Here is an 18,726-nt window from a genome sequence, read left to right as displayed (position 1 = left end):
GTTTTTTGGTTCATCAATATCAAGTTGGCATATATCGACATAAGTTGGTCCATTTGGTAACGAGTTAACTCATGCTCTGGAAGAGCGTCAATTCAACTATGCTATATTGGCATAAAGACCTAGTTGATTGATAATCTATAAGCACCTAAATGCACTTTTTGAGCCATTAAGTCTTTATTGGCCCTAATGAAACCTTTAAATAGTCACAAGAGACATATTTCACTGTCTACACTATGTTTAGAACATCACCATCAAGTGCAATAGAATGAGAAGGAGAATCGTTGATCAAATTTTTTGCGATAATTTTGCATAAAAAGGGTACACTTGATTCTTTCATTAATGTTGAGACATCTTTGGAACCGACTTTCCAAGCTTGATTCCGTGTTATTTGCAATACTCTTCAAATGGACCTCAATATATTCCCCGCCATTATATGTTTTAACACAGTTCAATTTCATTCATTTTTCTCTGTTAACACTTGCATGAAAATGCTTGAAAACACAAATGACTCTTTAAATTTCAAAACAAAAGTTCACACTTTTCTAGAGTGGTCGTCAATAAATGTAACAAAATTTGATGCACCACCAATAGTCAATAAATTTACTATCCATCATGCAAATATTATTATGAACTAAATCTAAAATATTTGGTCTCTTATAAGGACTAGATTTATGAAAGGAAACTCTATATGTTACTTACTAGGGAAAAAAAAATGAATGCATGTTTCTAGAGATGTACCATTTACGGGAAGAAATTGTTACTTCGTCTCTTTCCCTTGGGTGATTTATCTTCAGGAATCTTCAGTTTTTTTTTTTTTTAATGTACCATGTAAATATAAAGTAATGAGAATGAATTGTATTTTCACGTTACATCAGATAAATATATATAGCAGTAAGTTACAAGAAGTGCTACTTCATAGGTTAGCAAAAGAGGCTCCTGATGAGGCTCCTTTAGTGATAAGGATCAGTTACTATTAAGTAGGAATGACTAATTCAGCTTCTGTTCCTATACGTATGCTACAACTAATACATCTATCAATTGACTAATTCAGCTTCTGTTTGGTTATAGAAACTTCTTTTCTATTCATCTTCTTCAAGTCAACATCGGAGTTACCATTGGGTTTAACGGTTGCCGCCTTATATGATCATAAGTCATTGGTGTATAACAAAGTCTTCAATGAGAGTCTTCAAGAGTGTATAATTGGTAGAGTTAATCTTAGAGTCATATTCATCTGTTGAATTTTCTCCATATAAAATGCACAAAACGAACCCAGGGACCTCATACTACTGTCGGATCATGAAGGGATCCCATAAAATCATCCATATTTGGCCAAGAATAACTAAATAAGGAGAAATACTTGGTTGGGCACAACCCCAAATCAAAAGTATTTAGACATACTCACATAAATGATAAAATTTAAAAGAGAAATCATATAGTCGCATCACTTAATATCATTTGTCTTTTAAATTTTATCAATCATGTGTGTGCGCCCAAATAAATTTTATTTGGGTTTGTGCTTATGCAAGACTTGTTCATTTGGTTGAAAACTTGTGTGGATCGTTTCACATCAACATGTGAGTTGTTTTACATAAACAAATATTTTTCTGTGAATCTTTTCTTAGAGTAGAGTGAATAATTTTTCTCATTTTGTTTAAAATTATTTTGGTGCAAGAGAAAGTGAATCATTTCTAATATATTGTTTCACACAAACAAAAAGTTTATGTGAATCGTTTCACTCCTTTTTTAAAAACGTGTTTTATAACTACTTTCTAAAAACTATATAAGTAACATAACACTATCATTATCATCATAAATACTTCACATATCTTCTCTCAAATGTAACACTCATCTTATACATTCTACTATTTGAAAACTCTGAGATATTGATTGTGAATTTTATAATCTTGAGAGTTACCTAGATAATATTTCTTTGTACATTAGATTGTGACACTATAGGGTTTTGCAATAGGGGGCAATTAAAACCTAAAGGAAATATCGAGGTTTTCATCCATTTAGGTATTGGGGTTAATTTATTCATCATTCAATTGACACCTTAACAACATTCAAAGGAGAGTCAAAGGTTGGGTGCTCAAGATCAAAGGAGGTCTAAAAGGATTGGGTGACTCATACTAAGATTGAGAAGACTCTTAGATAGACTGTCTCATCGTATTGGTTGATCAAGGATGGTTGACTTCTAAGGTTGGAGGGCAAGAATCAAATCTACATCAATAATTGTTAAAGGATTGAGGTTCTTGGAAGATATATCAAGTCTCAACAAACAAAATTGGTCTAACCTTTGTACCAAACATTTGGTGTTAAATATTCAACAAAAATCCCTTGACTTTAGTCTTTTGGAGTGGATTAGACCACTGGCAAGGACGGTGTTGGAGAACTACTATAAATCTTTGTTTTTTCTCTCTCTATTCCTTAACTCTTTAAATTCCATTTTTGAATTTCTTCAATTTTGAGGTTGAAAATCGTTTTACGAAAAACCTAATTTTTTTTTTATTGATTTGAAAGAAACTTGATTGAGGTGTAATCTTAGAAAATATGATCAAATTGCATCAAAAAGGATTCTTAGAATCCATAGTCTTAATCACTCAATTGAATCGATTATCATTTTTATTATTTACTTGTTAATAATTCAATTTAGTTTTAATCTAAGTTATAGAAAGTTAACCTAAATAAGTGATTCGCTAAATAATTTAATTTGAATATTAATCAATTGGTTATTCTTAATTACTGTTTATAACTTAATTACTGTTTATAATTTGCAGTGATCTTCGTACTATTTAACTTCTCATTTGCGTATTTGATAAGCATAATTTATATTTACCACAATTCAGCTGTATAAATTTTGGAAACAGTAAATTATTAAGTGTATATATCCCACATCCCCTCTAGAAATTTGGAGCCATAGCGTAAACAATCAAGTGTAAGTTCATCCATTTGTATGGATATGCTCCCGCTCAAACGAAATCCATATATGCTTTCACTCTTATAAAGAGATCCATAAATAGGACAGGACACACCACGTGACCACCTCTACTATTGCACCAAAATATTAAATCACCAAAATATTCACTTTCTATTATGCAACCCAAACTTTGATACCACTATTAAATCATGAGAGGAGTCTATGAGATCATTTACATTAGTTCAAAATCAATCACATAAGTGAGTTGAACATGAGATCTTTACCTAAAGTTCCTTCTTCCGCTTCACTTCGGCATACCCTATTCTGCATTTTATCTTGTGCTTTTGTTTAGCATTGCAACATAGTAGGTAATTCATTTAGAGATTTAATATCCCATTGTAACTTTCCTACACACGATGTGGGTTTGGCTAAATCACAAACTCACACACCTTGTTTTTATTTCTTACTGTATGGGCTGATTTAAGAGTAACCTACCCAACATTGAAGAAAAATCGATTGATAGAGAAGAACTCGCAAGTTTTCTCCTTGCATTGCGTGCTCAAAGTTTCTGGGGAGAATAATCACCACAAAACTAAAAGGGGGAGAATAATCTTCCATGGACATTCAAAGAAGAGTGTTATAAATATTATAATTGTAGATGTTCATATAACAATTAGGTTATTGGACCATATTATTAGCTCATGCATAATGTTGTGTTTGTTTTCCAAGTCATTGATGTTTGTTTCTTAAGTCATTGTATTTTTCTAGAAGAAGAGAAAAGATTCGATTATTCTCTTGTGATACACAATTAGGTTACGTCCGATCATTATTTATTGAAAAATACAATGACTTGGAAAATACAATGACATGGAAAACAAACATCAATAACTTGAAAAACAAACATTATACATGAGTTAACAGTATGACCCAATAACTTAAGGGTTAATTATGTTTCTAGTCCCTATAAAATAGTGACCTTGTAAGTTTAGTCCCTACTTAATTTTAATAGCATTTTTAGTCCCTAATTTTGTTTTTCTGTACTGAGTATTAGTCCCTACTCAATTCAAATTTGTTTAATTTATGCTTAAACTCTTAAATTTTTGAACAATTTTTTGCAGACATGTTTAGAACATTACTAAAAGTTCGTCCGCAAAAAATTATTGCAAAATTTGATTTCTACATCCAGATTTTATTACTTTTTATCTTTAACTTTTGTCGTTTTAAAAAATTCATATTTAATTCATTTCATGTCAGAAAATTCTAAATTTTAGTAAACGAACCTTTCATAATGTTCTAATCTTGTCTCAAAAAAATAGTTCAAAAATTTAAGAGTTTAAGGATAATTAATCAAACTTTGTTTTAGCAGGGACTAAAATTATAAGTAATTTTTTTTATAGGGACTAAAAATGCTATTAAAATTAAGTAGGGACTAAACTTACAAGGTCGCTATTTTATAGGGACTAGAAACATAATTAACCCATAACTTAATTGTTATATGGAGATCCATTTATAATATTCATAATAGATAATAATTAATAGGTCCCATTTCATGTCCTTTGAGAAGTAAAAATTGAATTTATTTTCAAGGGACATAATTAATTAGCTTAAACAACGATTGATTATTTTACAATTGTTTTACTACGTGACAAACACTCACTACTAAACAAATTAAAATTTTTTTTTTTTTTGGTAGTGTAAATTTACAATTGTTTATCAACAACAATGGATCTCCCGTCTTAAGAACAATGAATCTTCCCTTTAAAATAACTTATCCGTGACATCCGATATAATTGAGAAATATATTTTTTTGTTAGAAAATTCGTACTTCACTATCACTATTAAAATATTTATTTATCCAAACAATAAATTTTCTATGAATAAAGAAACATAAAAGTGGTATAGCATTTGTCAAAAAAAATATAAGTGGTCTTGCAAATACACACATTTATGAGATTTTGGTGGTACTAGATGAATCTACAACTTGGCTCTAGCTAATAAGCATATTAAAAGATTTGAATTCTCAAAGTGTGAAAATAATTTACTTGAACGTGATAGTTTTTATTACGTCAAGTACTGATCTAATAAAAAGATCAAACTTCATAAAAAAAGATTGAATTTTTTGTTTAATATTTAGATGTTCATAAAAAACGATTTCTAACTGCATTTTTAGATGCAAAATCACTACTAATTACAATACCTTCAATTCATAAAAAAAATATATCATGTGCATCCACCACCCTTTAAAATTTAAGTATTGTTTTTTGTTTTGGATTTAATGAAGCTATAATTTATTTACTTTTAGCCTCAAATTTTAGACTTAATTTTAAACTAATTTACTTGCAGTAAGAAATTTATTGCTTTCACGAATATAGGGCAATTGTAGTCATTGATTCAAGATCTGAGAAAAATGCGAATTTTGTAGTCATTGATTGGAAGGTCCATATTTAGGGAAAACTTTTTTAAAATAGGTAGTATTTTTACTGAAAAAACCGAATGGCAATTATAATTTAGGATTGGAGGAGTAATAAACTCATCCCTTCTCCAATTTCAAATAAAAATCCTTTTTAACTAAATTCAATCTTTTTATGCAATAACAGAATCAATTTTATTGAATTCATTTCACACTACATTTGACTTTAGAGCAAGCATGCAACAGTTTTATCGCCAATGCACACCACAATAAGACGTGCGATGAAAACGATGTAATCGTGTAATAAATCCAAGGGTAGGCTTGTGGACCCAAACAACACAAGATTACAACACGTGGATGGTCAAGATTTCACTAATTATTCTCTAGCACCTTATAAATTGGGGTCACGTACATCATTAAAAGACATCAATTCTAGTCTAGTGAAGATAACATCTACCAATCAATATTATTCTTTGCTTTGCAAGTTGAGTTGTGAATATGTCTGGCTGTAATTGTGGAAGTAGTTGCAATTGTGGTGATAACTGCAAGTAAGGATCAAGCACCTTAACTCTTTGTTGTTTTTTTATATAATTTTTTGTGTATCTTATGAATGAATCTTGGAGATTTTTTGTTATATTTTATTGTTTTTTCAGTACTTTTTTGGTTAGGTTCTATCAAATTAGAGATGCTTCTATATTTTTCTTTTGTTTCTGCATGGGGTTTTAAGCGTATATTTCCAGTTTCTTACACGGTTTCTTATTTGAGAAACATTTTTACTCTTATTGATACATGTCTCCGGACTTATCAATCTGAACCGAATAAACACCGTTTTTTCTCGCATCCGGTTGAGGGAATCTTGGAGAAAAGAAGCTCCATTAATTTTTCATAATTTCTCTAGGTGAACTTGCTTCTCTAGGTGAACTTTTTCTTACATCAATGAGCTTTTTGGGTAGTTTTGCTGATTTTGACTTAACTTAATGAGTGTTTTGGAAGAGATGGTTATATCTATTTAATCAGTGATTGAAATTTTTGAAGAAAAGGTGTTGATATGTCGTGACTTGTTTTCAATTGTTTATTTAAATTTGTAAAAGTTGTCAAAAGAAATGAGCAAGTTGTCAATGTAAAAAATAGGGTCGTTGCGTGTGGAGATTACATGATTGAAAAGGAAGAACTCATCCATATTTTAAATAGGATTCTTTTAACCAAGAATGGTTACTACTAGACAAAAGTAGATACTTTATACCAAAAGTTACTTATTTTATTATATCCTTAGATTCAGTGGCGGATCTCTATTGAGACCCCCAGGTGCCACTGCACCCCCCAACTTCTCTATAAATATCATATTAGTAATAATATATCACAGGTTAACGGCTGTTGTAGTGGTCAAACACCCCCTCATCCATCTCTTGGCCGTGAGTTGGATTCCTCTCACACCCTGATTTTTTATATTTTTATTTGTATTTTTAAAGTTTTATATTCAAAAAACAGTCCATTTTTAAAGTTTTATATTCAAAAAACAGTCCTGGTGGGAGTTGAACCAGTGCCCTCCATGCAACATTCAAAAAAACAGTCCATTTTTAAAGTTTTATATTCAAAAAACAGTCCTGGTGGGAGTTGAACCAGTGCCCTCCATGCAACATTCAAGCAAACAAACCACCACAACAATTCATAATCCTGACAATTTTTTGAAACTCTTTAATATATATTCTATCAATATTTGGCACCCCCAAAAAAATATCTCAAGATCCGCCACTGCTTAGATTATGTTTTGCATATTTTAATTGTTTAAAGATCTATCTTATAAAAATTGTTTAGAAAATTATCAAATGAGATCTCCTCATATCAATATATTAATTAGATTTTTAAATAAGAAAATTAGATAAGGATCTGCCTTAGCCGTCCAGAAATAATATATATTTTGTTTGTCTTAAACGTATTTTTCCTTTTGTCCTCGTTGTTACATCCAAAAGGTTGACGATGAAGCTATATATTTTTCTCTTTTTTTAAGTAACGATTAGGCTATTTCTTGTAGAGTCTAGGGTTCGAACCAGAGTCACCACATCCTCCTCCCTTTGCGTTTATTTGGGAATATGTGGATCATTAGGTCAACAGAACAATAAAATAAAAAATGATAACAAAAATAAAATTTTGTAGTATTTTTTGTTTTAAATATCTCATGAGTAACCCTTATATATTTTAAAAAAAAAAAAATCGACAAGTTTTCACAATTCATGTGTATGATGGATTTTATTGCCTTGCAGATGCAACAGCAGGTCTAGTGGGTTGGGCTATCTCGAAGGCGAAACCACAGAAACCGTGATTCTGGGCGTTGGTCCGGCAAAGATCCATTTTGAGGGTGCTGAAATGGGTGTTGCAGCTGAGGATGGTGGCTGCAAGTGTGGAGATAGCTGCACATGTGACCCTTGCAACTGCAAATGAAGTGCAACTTATGAAAGGTTGCAGCAGAGATACTTGAACCAACGTGTGTAATTGTGTGCATGAGTACACATTTCATGTATAAGAAGCATGTTTGTTTTCTTTTTAATTAGAATAATATAAAGTGGCCATGGATCTCATCTTCAGAAAATTGAAATGTTCTTAGATTTTGTTGAAGGTGTTATGAGAGCTATGGTTGCTTTGTGTTTGGTTGTCTTGTGTAAAGTATAGTCAATATAAGTCATAAATCTCTGCTTATTACTAATTCTTTGTCTCATAATAATCGACTTATTTAACCCTTTTACATAGATTAAAAAAAGTACATCGATTTTTTATGAACAAAGGGCGCAAAATCTTAAACAACTAGAAACCTTTAGGGGAACAAATTAAAAAAAAAAAATGCAGGAATTTCATCAAAAATCTTTAAAGAGAAAATCTAGACAAATGTTATGTTTTGCATCAGCATAAGCCAGGTGAGATAACTTAGGCCCATATATATCTCTAGATAGCTTAACAAGTTTCCAAGATGAATCTTCCACAAGTCTATTTATCATATGATAAATTCGTTTCATACAAAAGACAAAAAAGGTAAGGTAAATAGGATCCCCTAGTCAAATACCCTTAGAAGCTAAAAATTCATCAAGAGCTTCCTCAAGTCTTTTCATCCTCAAATACTCATAGTGTTTTAGGAGACACCAAACTTGTTCAATAAATATTGGTCTTTTAAATAGAGATGAAATATATAAGTGTTGTTGAAGAAATATTTGTCTTTGAATGATAGAGTAAATGTTGAGATATCTTGGAGAATCGTGCTTAACACATCAGTCATTCAATTTCATCAATGTGTAAACAATTTAATCGAAAGATCGAATTATTATATGAAATTAGAACACACTTACTTGGAAACCATGATCACCACTGAACTCGCCGAGATTTGAGACAAAGTCTTCCTTTGCCTTTCACATGCTCCAAACTTGGGGTTTTCAATGGGGCAAACCGCTCATGAGCAGAATAGTCAGAGTGATGGCAAAGGGGACCTAGCCTCTCTATTTATAACCGTGCAACCCTAGGCACCACCCATCATGGGCCTAGTGTTTGGGCCTACACTATGTTTCTACACAAATCAGATTAAGTGCCCAAAAGCCCATTATTAATTGATCACTTTTATTAGGGCCTAAGCATCATCAAATGGATCACAATATCAGTCCGTTTTATTAAAACCAAAACCAACAATTGATTGTAGCCCACAAAATATTAGAAGAAATTCTAACATTCTCCCACTTGGGCAAAATCAATTGTGTATTTTAAAAATAAAATAAAAAATAAAAATTTAAAAATAATTTTTGAAAATGACTCTCGGACTGATAACAAACTTCCTAATGTGGCCACTACATGATCCCATGATGCAACACTTAATAAAGACTCCGTCCAACTAAGAACTGAATGATATCGAATCATGGCGGTAGTTATATCCTTAATTGATACAACACCTTCCATGGTTACAAATATCACCAATTTCGTCGACTAGTCATCTGTGTAGAGTGTAACAAGAAATGATATGTCAACGTGATCATCGACCATACTATCATTTTCATTGTCGGTCCTCAATTTCTCTCAATGCCTTAAAGCCAGAGAAATTATGTGATTTCTCTCAAATGCTTAAGGCCAAAGAAATTATGTGATTTCTCTCAAATGCCTTAAAGCCAAAGAAATTATGTGATTTCTCTCAAATGCCTTAAAGCCAGAGAAATTATGTGGTCCACGGAAAACCACATTGCCTCAGCTCCAAAATAGTGTCAATCACCGGCATAGTGATCCCAACGACACTGAGCTCTAATTTTCACACATAATACATCAGCTCCAAAATAATGTTAACAGCCGGCATAAAGATCCTGTCAACAATGAGCTCAAATTTTTCACATGTAATGTCTCAGCTCCAAAATAGTGTCGATCACCGGCATAGTGATCCCTTCAACACTGAGCTATAATTTTTCACATTTGATATTTGATATATACAAGAATTCATCTCATCATCAATAATTAAATTGAATGGAAATTCACATCAATATATCAAAGAAAACAAGTGAAAGAAAAATTCAACATCAAAAATTAATAATATAAAATTCAAACTCCCACTAACCAAATGCATCAAAAGAATTCACAATATTCATGTTATTCAAAATGACTCTTGAAAACAATGAACCTAAGTCATTTGGTTAAAAGAACAATTAATGTCAAGGTTAGGAAGCCAATGAATGTAATAAATGATTCATTACCATAAATTATAGGAGTTGGGAGCCACTAATTTCATTTTCGACAATTTCAAAGGGTTCAAAAAATGCTATGTGTAACCTTTGGTTTTAGTAAATTTGCTTCTAATGCAATTCACACAAGTACCTGGATCATCAAACTTTAAGAAAGGTAGAATATTTACTTTGATTAATTTCTCAGCCCTTTCCCCAATAAATATGATCCAAGTGCTTATGTCATAAAGTAAAGGATGTCTTCCTCAACATTAGACCTTATAGCAACAAAAGTTTTGACAATGAAAGACGAAGCAAGGTTATGTGAAGTCAAATACAACTTAAATAAACGATCAACAAAAGATCCAGGGAGTCATGAACCATCTACTAGAGACAATTTATATAGATGAATAAAGGATGGAGCAAGGTTATGTGAGTTTAAACTCAAACTTAGTTTTCTACCTCCAAGAGTAAAACTAAAACAAAGTTGCTCCAACAAGAAAACACAAATAGGATTCATCCTAAATGAAGGTTACGTGAAAGATATTTTTCAAAACAAGTTAAAAACTAGAAAACAAGTTAAAAAAAAACTAGAATGTTAAATTATGGTGACATCTCCCACTGACTTCACAATTACTCCTAGATCATATTAATCTGAAATTAAGTTGACATCTCCCACTGACTTCACAGTTACTCCTAAATTACAACATTGTTACGTCCAATAACTTTTCATTAGACACATGGAGACCATTATGGTCAGATACTTTAACTTGTGAGTCATCTCCCACTTACCAAAAGGTTAATTCAGTTCAGACATGTTCTCCTAGAGATAACTCCAAATCTTACTTCCATTTCTTACGGTTTGACTCGTTTAAGATCTCGATGGAAGCAAAACAACCATTCATTGATAAGGAAAAAAAATGAATGAATTAAAATATGTCATAATACAAGATATAGCTTAAAATAAACAAGCTATTATAATGAGGCCAATATAATTGTACAATCACCTTTGGGCAGAATGCACAAACTAAGGTCGAAACCCAAGCCAAAACCTCAAATGAGTTAATCAATGAGGATACATTGAACTTGGGAAATTGTCACCTTTGAGCAGACAAATGTTCAACATATACTCCAATAACTCCATCTTATATAAGTTAATCAATGAGCATGCATAATAAAAGCATAACAATTATCCTTTGAGGAAATATATGAGATAAAACATGAATGCATCAAAATATATTATTTGACAAGATATAGCTCGAAATAAACAAGCTATCACAATGAGGCCAATATATTTGTATAATCACCTTTGGGCAGAATGTACAAACTAAGGTTATAACCCTAGTCAAAACCTCAGGTAAGTTAATCAATGAGCATGTATTAAATTCAGAAATTTGTCACCTTTGGGCAGGCAAATTCCTTAGTTCAAAACATTCTCCAATAACTTATCCCAAATAAATTTTTAATTGTAAAATGCAATAACCACCTTTGGGCAGGAAACTACATGTTACGATTAAAAACATTCCTCAAGCTACAAAAAGAAATTTCATCAGTCAATCAATAGAGGCAGTCCTACTTTGGTGGTAACGACATATATCAACGCAAGAAATTCTTTTTGCATAGGAATCAACAACTCTTGTCAAAATACGACACAGAAAAAATATGTATTATTTAAATGCATCTAAACTGGTCAATATCGTTTCAATTTGCATTCGTCATAATTTTGTTTGATACAATGCGGTAGAAAAGTACGTTGAAAGCACATAAAAGAAAATCAACATTTAATCATGTGCTATATTTTAGAAGAGTATTATTACCGCTAAACTCATAATCTCATTAACAAGTAATGATTTAAATCAATTACCTACGCAGCGGAAATATATGAGACTTGAATTTCACCACCATTGAGGATAAAAGACAAAAGAGTCACAAAATTATTTAAGAAAAGACTATAATATCCTCAATGTAAGTCTTCATAATAATAAAAAATTATTCATCCTCAAAGAAATGATATTTGTTTCTCATTTATAGGTAATTGACATGTAAGATTCTCCCACTTGATAAAGAATGATAGTTGGATTATCAATCCAATATTTTTAAAATGTTTAAACAATATTCAACTATATTCTCTATCACACAATGGTCATGTCAATTAATATTACACCAATAGGATATGTCCATCCCTTATATAATAAGAGAACACGTGTAATCAAATTCAATAAAAAGAATTTAAATTAATTAAACCATGGCTAACCTCAAAAGGTGTAATCAATTGTCCTTGAATGTAGAGCCATTAAGCTTCGACAACTTAGCGAAGATTTCGAAGAATTTGACATATTATTGCCTCAATTGGTTCATAATTCAACAACAAACCAATATAGCAAAAGAAAGACTCTAATAATAGATCAATACAATACAAGGATAATAGTTTTCAATTGCCTTCAGAATTGCTCAAAAATTATCTTTTATGATATTCCGCAAGTGAGCGTACAAATAAGAACAAGGCAATATAGAATTTATACAATAACTATGAATTCATATACAAAAATATTTGGTGCTATGATTGACAAAATTGAGTCTAAAGTAATTTCACAATTACAACACTTTAATAGAATAATTCACTTCTATAAAAGAGATTTTCACGTATAATATTTTAGACTCACATCCTTGAAAATATATGAGTTCAAATTCTATAAGATTCTCATATTTAATTGACACCAAATATTTACACATTTCACAGAATAAAATTTATTCCCATAAATAAAAAATATATGTTTGGAAATTAATCTCAATCAAATTACTTAAATTTCAAAACAAATCAATCCATCAAAATCAAATCAAATCAAATCCTTTTGAAAATGTAAAATTTGATCCATAAAATATTAATCATGGTGTTTCCTTCCGGATTTGAGATACAATAAAATTATGCATGATGGAATATTCATATAAGAATCATGCCAATATTTATTCACATTAGAAGCACATGCACAATGAATCACAACATGTGAAATTTGTTTCAAAAACCACAAACCTTATGGCAACATAAACAAATATAACATCAATTTTTAGTGACAAAAACAACATAAAAAGGAGTAGCACAAAAATACATGGTCTTAATTTGAACATGACTACTCAAAATCGTCTCTGGATCCACACATGCAATTGTAATTCAATCATGATAAACATATTTTTAAAGCAACTTCAATCTATGCATAAACCAAATTTCAAATCCACTCAAATAATAGAATAGAAACTATAGTCATATATAAAGGAAACTATCCATAAACTTAACAGAAGAAGGAGCCACACAAAAATGGATCAATTTACCAATTTCACATGTATTAATACATCTTTGACACATATAATAATAATTGAGCAAACAATTATTAAACTCAAACCATCTTTCATATTGATCAAGAAAATTTTCCAAAATTCCACAAAGAAAACAATCAAACTCTTGTTCTAGTAATTTCATTTTGATTGAAAATTGTTTGCCATATATTCAAAGACCGAACACATACAACAATATGAAATATTTTATTTGAGTATCAACCACATAATTTTGAAAATTGAAACAATTTCAATAATTCAATTTGAACATGAAAAACCAAATCTTTCAAATCAAAGATTCAAACCGAACGCTCAAAACAAGAACAAATTCTTAAAAAACAAAGTTGAACGTTATAAACAAATATGCAAACTCACCAAGAAGTATAGACCATATATATAAATATATCAGGCCAAAAATACCAAGGTTGAAAAGAATATCAAATTCCAATATATGACAACGATATTAGAGAGAAAAAAAATGAGACAAAGTGAAAAGATTTAATTCTAAATCTTTAGAAACAAATCACTCAAAAATTAATCGATATCCATATCCACTTTAAGAACTTGAATTCAATTGCATGATGAGAAGCATATCTTTTCCGGTCCATATTTATATAAAATAAATTAATATCCACAAAAAATATCACTTTTGTAATATATAGATTCAATCAACGCATGCCAAAATATGAACATAACTTCTGTCTAAATTAAAACACAAATAATCAAAGTTTGAAAGATGCATCAAAACACCGAACAGAAACCAGAATAATGGCACACATATACCCTTTTGATTTTTGGTTTGGATGTTCATTGAAGGACATATATAAATATATTTCTAAACCCAAATGTATACATAAGCATATGCAATTGATTAAGTGCCTTCATAAAATTGTGATTGAATCAATTAACTATTCGATAAAAAAAAAGAAAATAATATATATACTGAATGCAACAACCATGCATCTATTTATATTATAATTATAAATAATTATACAAAAGGAATAAATAATCAAAATTCTATATAGTTTTTACATATTCACAAATCGAAGTGGTTGGCATCGAAAATCGAAATCCATATTTATATGACATCAACCAAAAATACAAGCAACCAAGAATGCAATCAAATAAGTTGCAACTTTTGATTTTTGATTAAACCAGAAACCGAAACTTTACCAGATTAGATGTTGTAACAAAATTAAGATTAACAAAACATTATTAGTTTGTTTTTGTTATAAAATCATTGATTCTCAATAGTGCACTCTGAATAAAGTGACGGCAGCGGCGGAACACATATGCCAATAAAAAATATAATTGAATTTTAAAACAACCACCGCACACACAAGCACATATCAAAATTAAAATCTCGTAACCGCATGATTAACCAAAAAATTAAAATTAGGGTTCTAAATCATATAATATTAGGCTCTGATACCACATGTAAACAATTTAATCGAAAGATCGAATTATTATATGAAATTAGAACACACTTACTTGGAAACCATGATCATCACTGAACTCGCCGAGATTTGAGACAAAGTCTTCCTTTGCCTTTCACATGCTCCAAACTTAGGGTTTTCAATGGGGCAAACCGCTAATGAGCAGAATACTCAGAGTGATGGCAAAGGGGACCTAGCCTCTCTATTTATAACTGTGCAACCCTAGGCACCACCCATCATGGGCCTAGTGTTTGGGCCTACACTATGTTTCTACACAAATCAGATTAAGTGCCCAAAAACCCATTATTAATTGATCACTTTTATTAGGGCCTAAGCATCATCAAATGGATCACAATATCAGTCCGTTTTATTAAAACCAAAACCAACAATTGATTGTAGCCCACAAAATATTAGAAGAAATTCTAACACAATGATGTTAATTATGGAGCTTTACTCTCTTGCTTGAGTCAGAATAAACTATCCTTTCTTATCTAAGAGTCGTTGCGTACATGCATGATGATTCTTTGAGTCAAAACACACTCGTAGTGAGGATGCCATCATATGATTATAACATTACACGCCACATCCTGGATTATTTAGAACGTTAGAAATGACGTTCGGGAATGAACTTAATCTTGTTAAATATATTAAGGTTTTGAGTTGGAAATATTTATTTGTTTTAGAAAAGTCTTATCCTTGTGTTTTGAGTGGAGTTTTTAACATCTTGTGATTGGGTGGGTAGTACATAATTTAACTTTAAAAAAGATGGAGGGGTTATTCCTTTAGCTCCCATTTGTTTACATAAATTATTTCTTTGTTACTCTAATTACCTTTAAGGTGGCTCTTAAACTTTCTTGATATATATGTTTTTTAAATAAGACAAGGAAAACTTACATATTGAATGGATCTTCATTTGCCATACATAATTTATAGGTAGTGAAATTTTAAAGTTAAAAACAATATATTTTAACCATGAATATAACTAGTTTAACTAGACACAAGGAAATTTATAATATTAAAATTGTAAATTGAAATCCAACTTCATTACATGTGAACACAACACAAAATTTATAATATTAAAATTGTAAATTGAAATCCAACTTCATTACATGTGAACACAACACAAAGGTGGTTTCACCATTAAAAAAACAAGAAATCGATCATTAAGTCGATATATAAATAATACTATACTATCAAGACCTAACAAGAGTATTGCATGTCTAAAAGAACACAACACAAAGAACTTCCATTTATTGCCTTCTTCGACACCAAAGAGTCTTGCATCCCTAAGAGAAACAAAGTAAGTAAAATTACTCATTATTGTCATGGTGGGCTAAAATGGAGAAAGAAATAAATGAATAAAAACAATAATATATTTTCAAAAAAGTTCAACATCTTACAATGTCATCCATAAAATAATAAGAAAGTGACTATAATTTTGGCAATCAGTATTCATTTGTGGATATATATGTTTGGGAGAAAAAACATCATGAATTATTTTAATCAAATAAGCGAAATGCTATCAAGAAAAAATATAACACCACATGTTAAACTCCACCAATTCACTACATATAAAAATTATAGCCTGAAAATATACTAAAAGGGTCAAGACACCACATATAATATGTAAAATAATTACCTTTCAAAATGCTTTTACTTAGTCCAGAACCGCCTTTCAGTGTAGAACCAATAGCCTCTTAATGTGTCTTGGATTCTATAAAAAAAAAAAAAAAAAAAAAAAAAAAAAGTAATTTTAAATCACAAATATAAGTAATTAATAAAATGTATGTGTAATTTTCAATTTTAAAAACTATATACATTGTTGGTTGATCCAATTGACTTTTAAAAGCTAATTTTACAATCTTTAATCAAATATATTATTAAGGTTCCAAAATTAAATCTAGTCATGAGTTTTTGTGCTGATAAAGTATAATTCATTTTGTTAGATTATAGGAAGCTAGAAATAAATGATGGATTTATTGCATATCTTAGAATGCAATGCTATATATGTATTGTTACAAAAACAAGTGCTTAAAGCCAAACAAATAGTTGTAGTTATGGTTTATAATCCAATGATCATAATGTGTTTATAACGTGCAATGAAAATTTAATGATATATATTTTAAATTCTGAAATGTATTCACAATCTTAATAAATCAGTAAAAGAACAAAGGATTTGGTTCGATAGAAAATAATTTTTTATGATAATTAATGTGAAAATTAATGCAACTACAATTACCTCTTTGTCTAAGCAGCATGCAAAAGGGGCGAAGCATTTGAGCAACAAGTCTCCACAATTTCTTATATAATCATACACACTTGTGTCATATCCAATGATCCCAAACATTGTGATGTTGTTGCCATTGAAGTTGTAGAAGTAGTGATATAGACCATTTTCAAGCTTGAAAAATGCAACTCTTTGATAAGGGTTAAAGGACAAGAGCTTTCCATTTGTATTAAACTTTAACAAATTCACATTTTCAATGTTATTAATAATGTGCCATGTATAAGAGCTAACACCCATTGTAACACATTCAACAAGTTCAAAACAAACAAAATTCACACCTCTAGATGATACCAATAAGATCTTGCCATCTTTCACACTTATCTCCCTTTGACAATTATCAAAAAGACAATCAGGATGAAGTGTTATTACCTCAGCTTGATTCAAGACTTGCTCCTGCGGATCAACTTTAATTTTCAATAAATGTTTTGAAAAGGAGAGACAATAAATAGATCCTTTTAGATAAACCGATTTTCTGTCCCAGTAAGACTCGTTAATATATTGCGGAAAACAAATACTCAATGTCGTCCAAAGGCCAGTCATAGAGGAGAAAATGGTAATATGGTGATGGCCATGAAAAAGAACAATCTTGAAGAACCAAGATTCTGAAGGGTCATATGCCAGAGCAGCATATGAATACCCTTCAGGGAGTTGAGAATGCTTCAAAATAGCCACACATTGTTTTGTTATAGGATTCAAGACGTAGTAGTAGTAAACACCACGCACAATGTTCCTAGTTTGACCATCCTTATGGCAAAACAAAAGTAACCCATTACAACTATCTATAATATTTTGAGGTCTGACAATACAACCCATCACTGATGAACACCAATTAAAAAGATGTTCTAGATTTCTAAATGGGTGAAGAACAGAGGAAGCAATCACCAAAGGTTGTAAAGGATGCTCTTTTGGAAGTGTTGTGGTTAGGATGCGATTACGCCATGAGTGCGAGACACACATGGCTTTTGATTGATCCCTCACACATAGCCCACCAAAGATTTTTGTTTGAAGCTCTGTGGGGAGATGGTTGAATAAGGATTTAGGTTTCCTTATCCCCATTGTTCTCTTCTTTCTAACAACTTTACCCTCCATTTAAAGAGTGTTTATGATTACCAAGGATAATTTACATTGAGAGAGATATAGATAAAGACAATTACATGCGAGTGTGATGAGTGAGGTCTCAATTGTTGAACAAGCCGAATCTTATAGATGTGTAACACATGACACTCGACACACGTGGAAAAATAATTTCAGGATAAAAGATAAGACATGCATGAATCTAGCTTTTTTTTGTTGAAAGAATGAATCTAGCTTCTTTGTTCATAGTCTATCACAATATAAGACTAAAGTATAAAAAAAATAAAAAATAAAAAAAAAAAGCAATATAATTTTTTTTATGATTTCTTCGAAATGGAAATTTTCTTTATTATAATTTTTCTTTTGAATACTTTATTATACATATATGGTTTTGCTTTGACTCATTTAATATTATTATTTAATGTATATGATTTTTCTTTGACTCAATTAATGTCATACCTCAATTTTTGACTTAACATTTCACTCTCATACGCTCTGATCCGGAATATTCTTTGACTTTTCAAAGAAAAAATCGGCAGAGAGGTATTTTGAAATACCTCATTTTTGGTTCGTTTTCGGGCCTGGTTTTAATT

General features: G+C 30.6%; 2 protein-coding genes across 2 annotated transcripts; one reads left to right on the top strand and one right to left on the bottom strand.

The window, feature by feature from the left end:
- Nucleotides 1-5,749: 5,749 nt before the first annotated feature.
- On the top strand, nt 5,750-8,028 carry LOC146926879 (metallothionein-like protein 1). The gene is made up of 2 exons (XM_085700327.1): nt 5,750-5,875; nt 7,589-8,028. The coding sequence occupies exons 1-2, from the start codon at nt 5,826-5,828 to the stop codon at nt 7,764-7,766; spliced, it is 228 nt and encodes a 75-aa protein (XP_085556453.1). The 5' UTR covers nt 5,750-5,825; the 3' UTR covers nt 7,767-8,028.
- Nucleotides 8,029-15,763: 7,735 nt separating this feature from the next.
- On the bottom strand, nt 15,764-18,191 carry LOC146926878 (uncharacterized). The gene is made up of 3 exons (XM_085700325.1): nt 17,012-18,191; nt 16,412-16,486; nt 15,764-16,058 (listed from the first exon to the last, which is right to left on the bottom strand). Exons 1-2 carry the CDS (start codon nt 18,146-18,148, stop codon nt 16,448-16,450), a joined length of 1,176 nt encoding a protein of 391 aa, XP_085556451.1. The 5' UTR covers nt 18,149-18,191; the 3' UTR covers nt 15,764-16,058; nt 16,412-16,447.
- Nucleotides 18,192-18,726: the final 535 nt, after the last annotated feature.

This window comes from Medicago sativa, chromosome 4 (genome assembly GCF_051527215.1).
Source record: "Medicago sativa cultivar Bolivia chromosome 4, Bolivia_mono, whole genome shotgun sequence".
Taxonomy (NCBI): Eukaryota; Viridiplantae; Streptophyta; class Magnoliopsida; order Fabales; family Fabaceae; genus Medicago; species Medicago sativa.
Note: the sequence above shows the minus strand (reverse complement) of the source record. Positions and strands in the feature narration are given on the sequence as shown.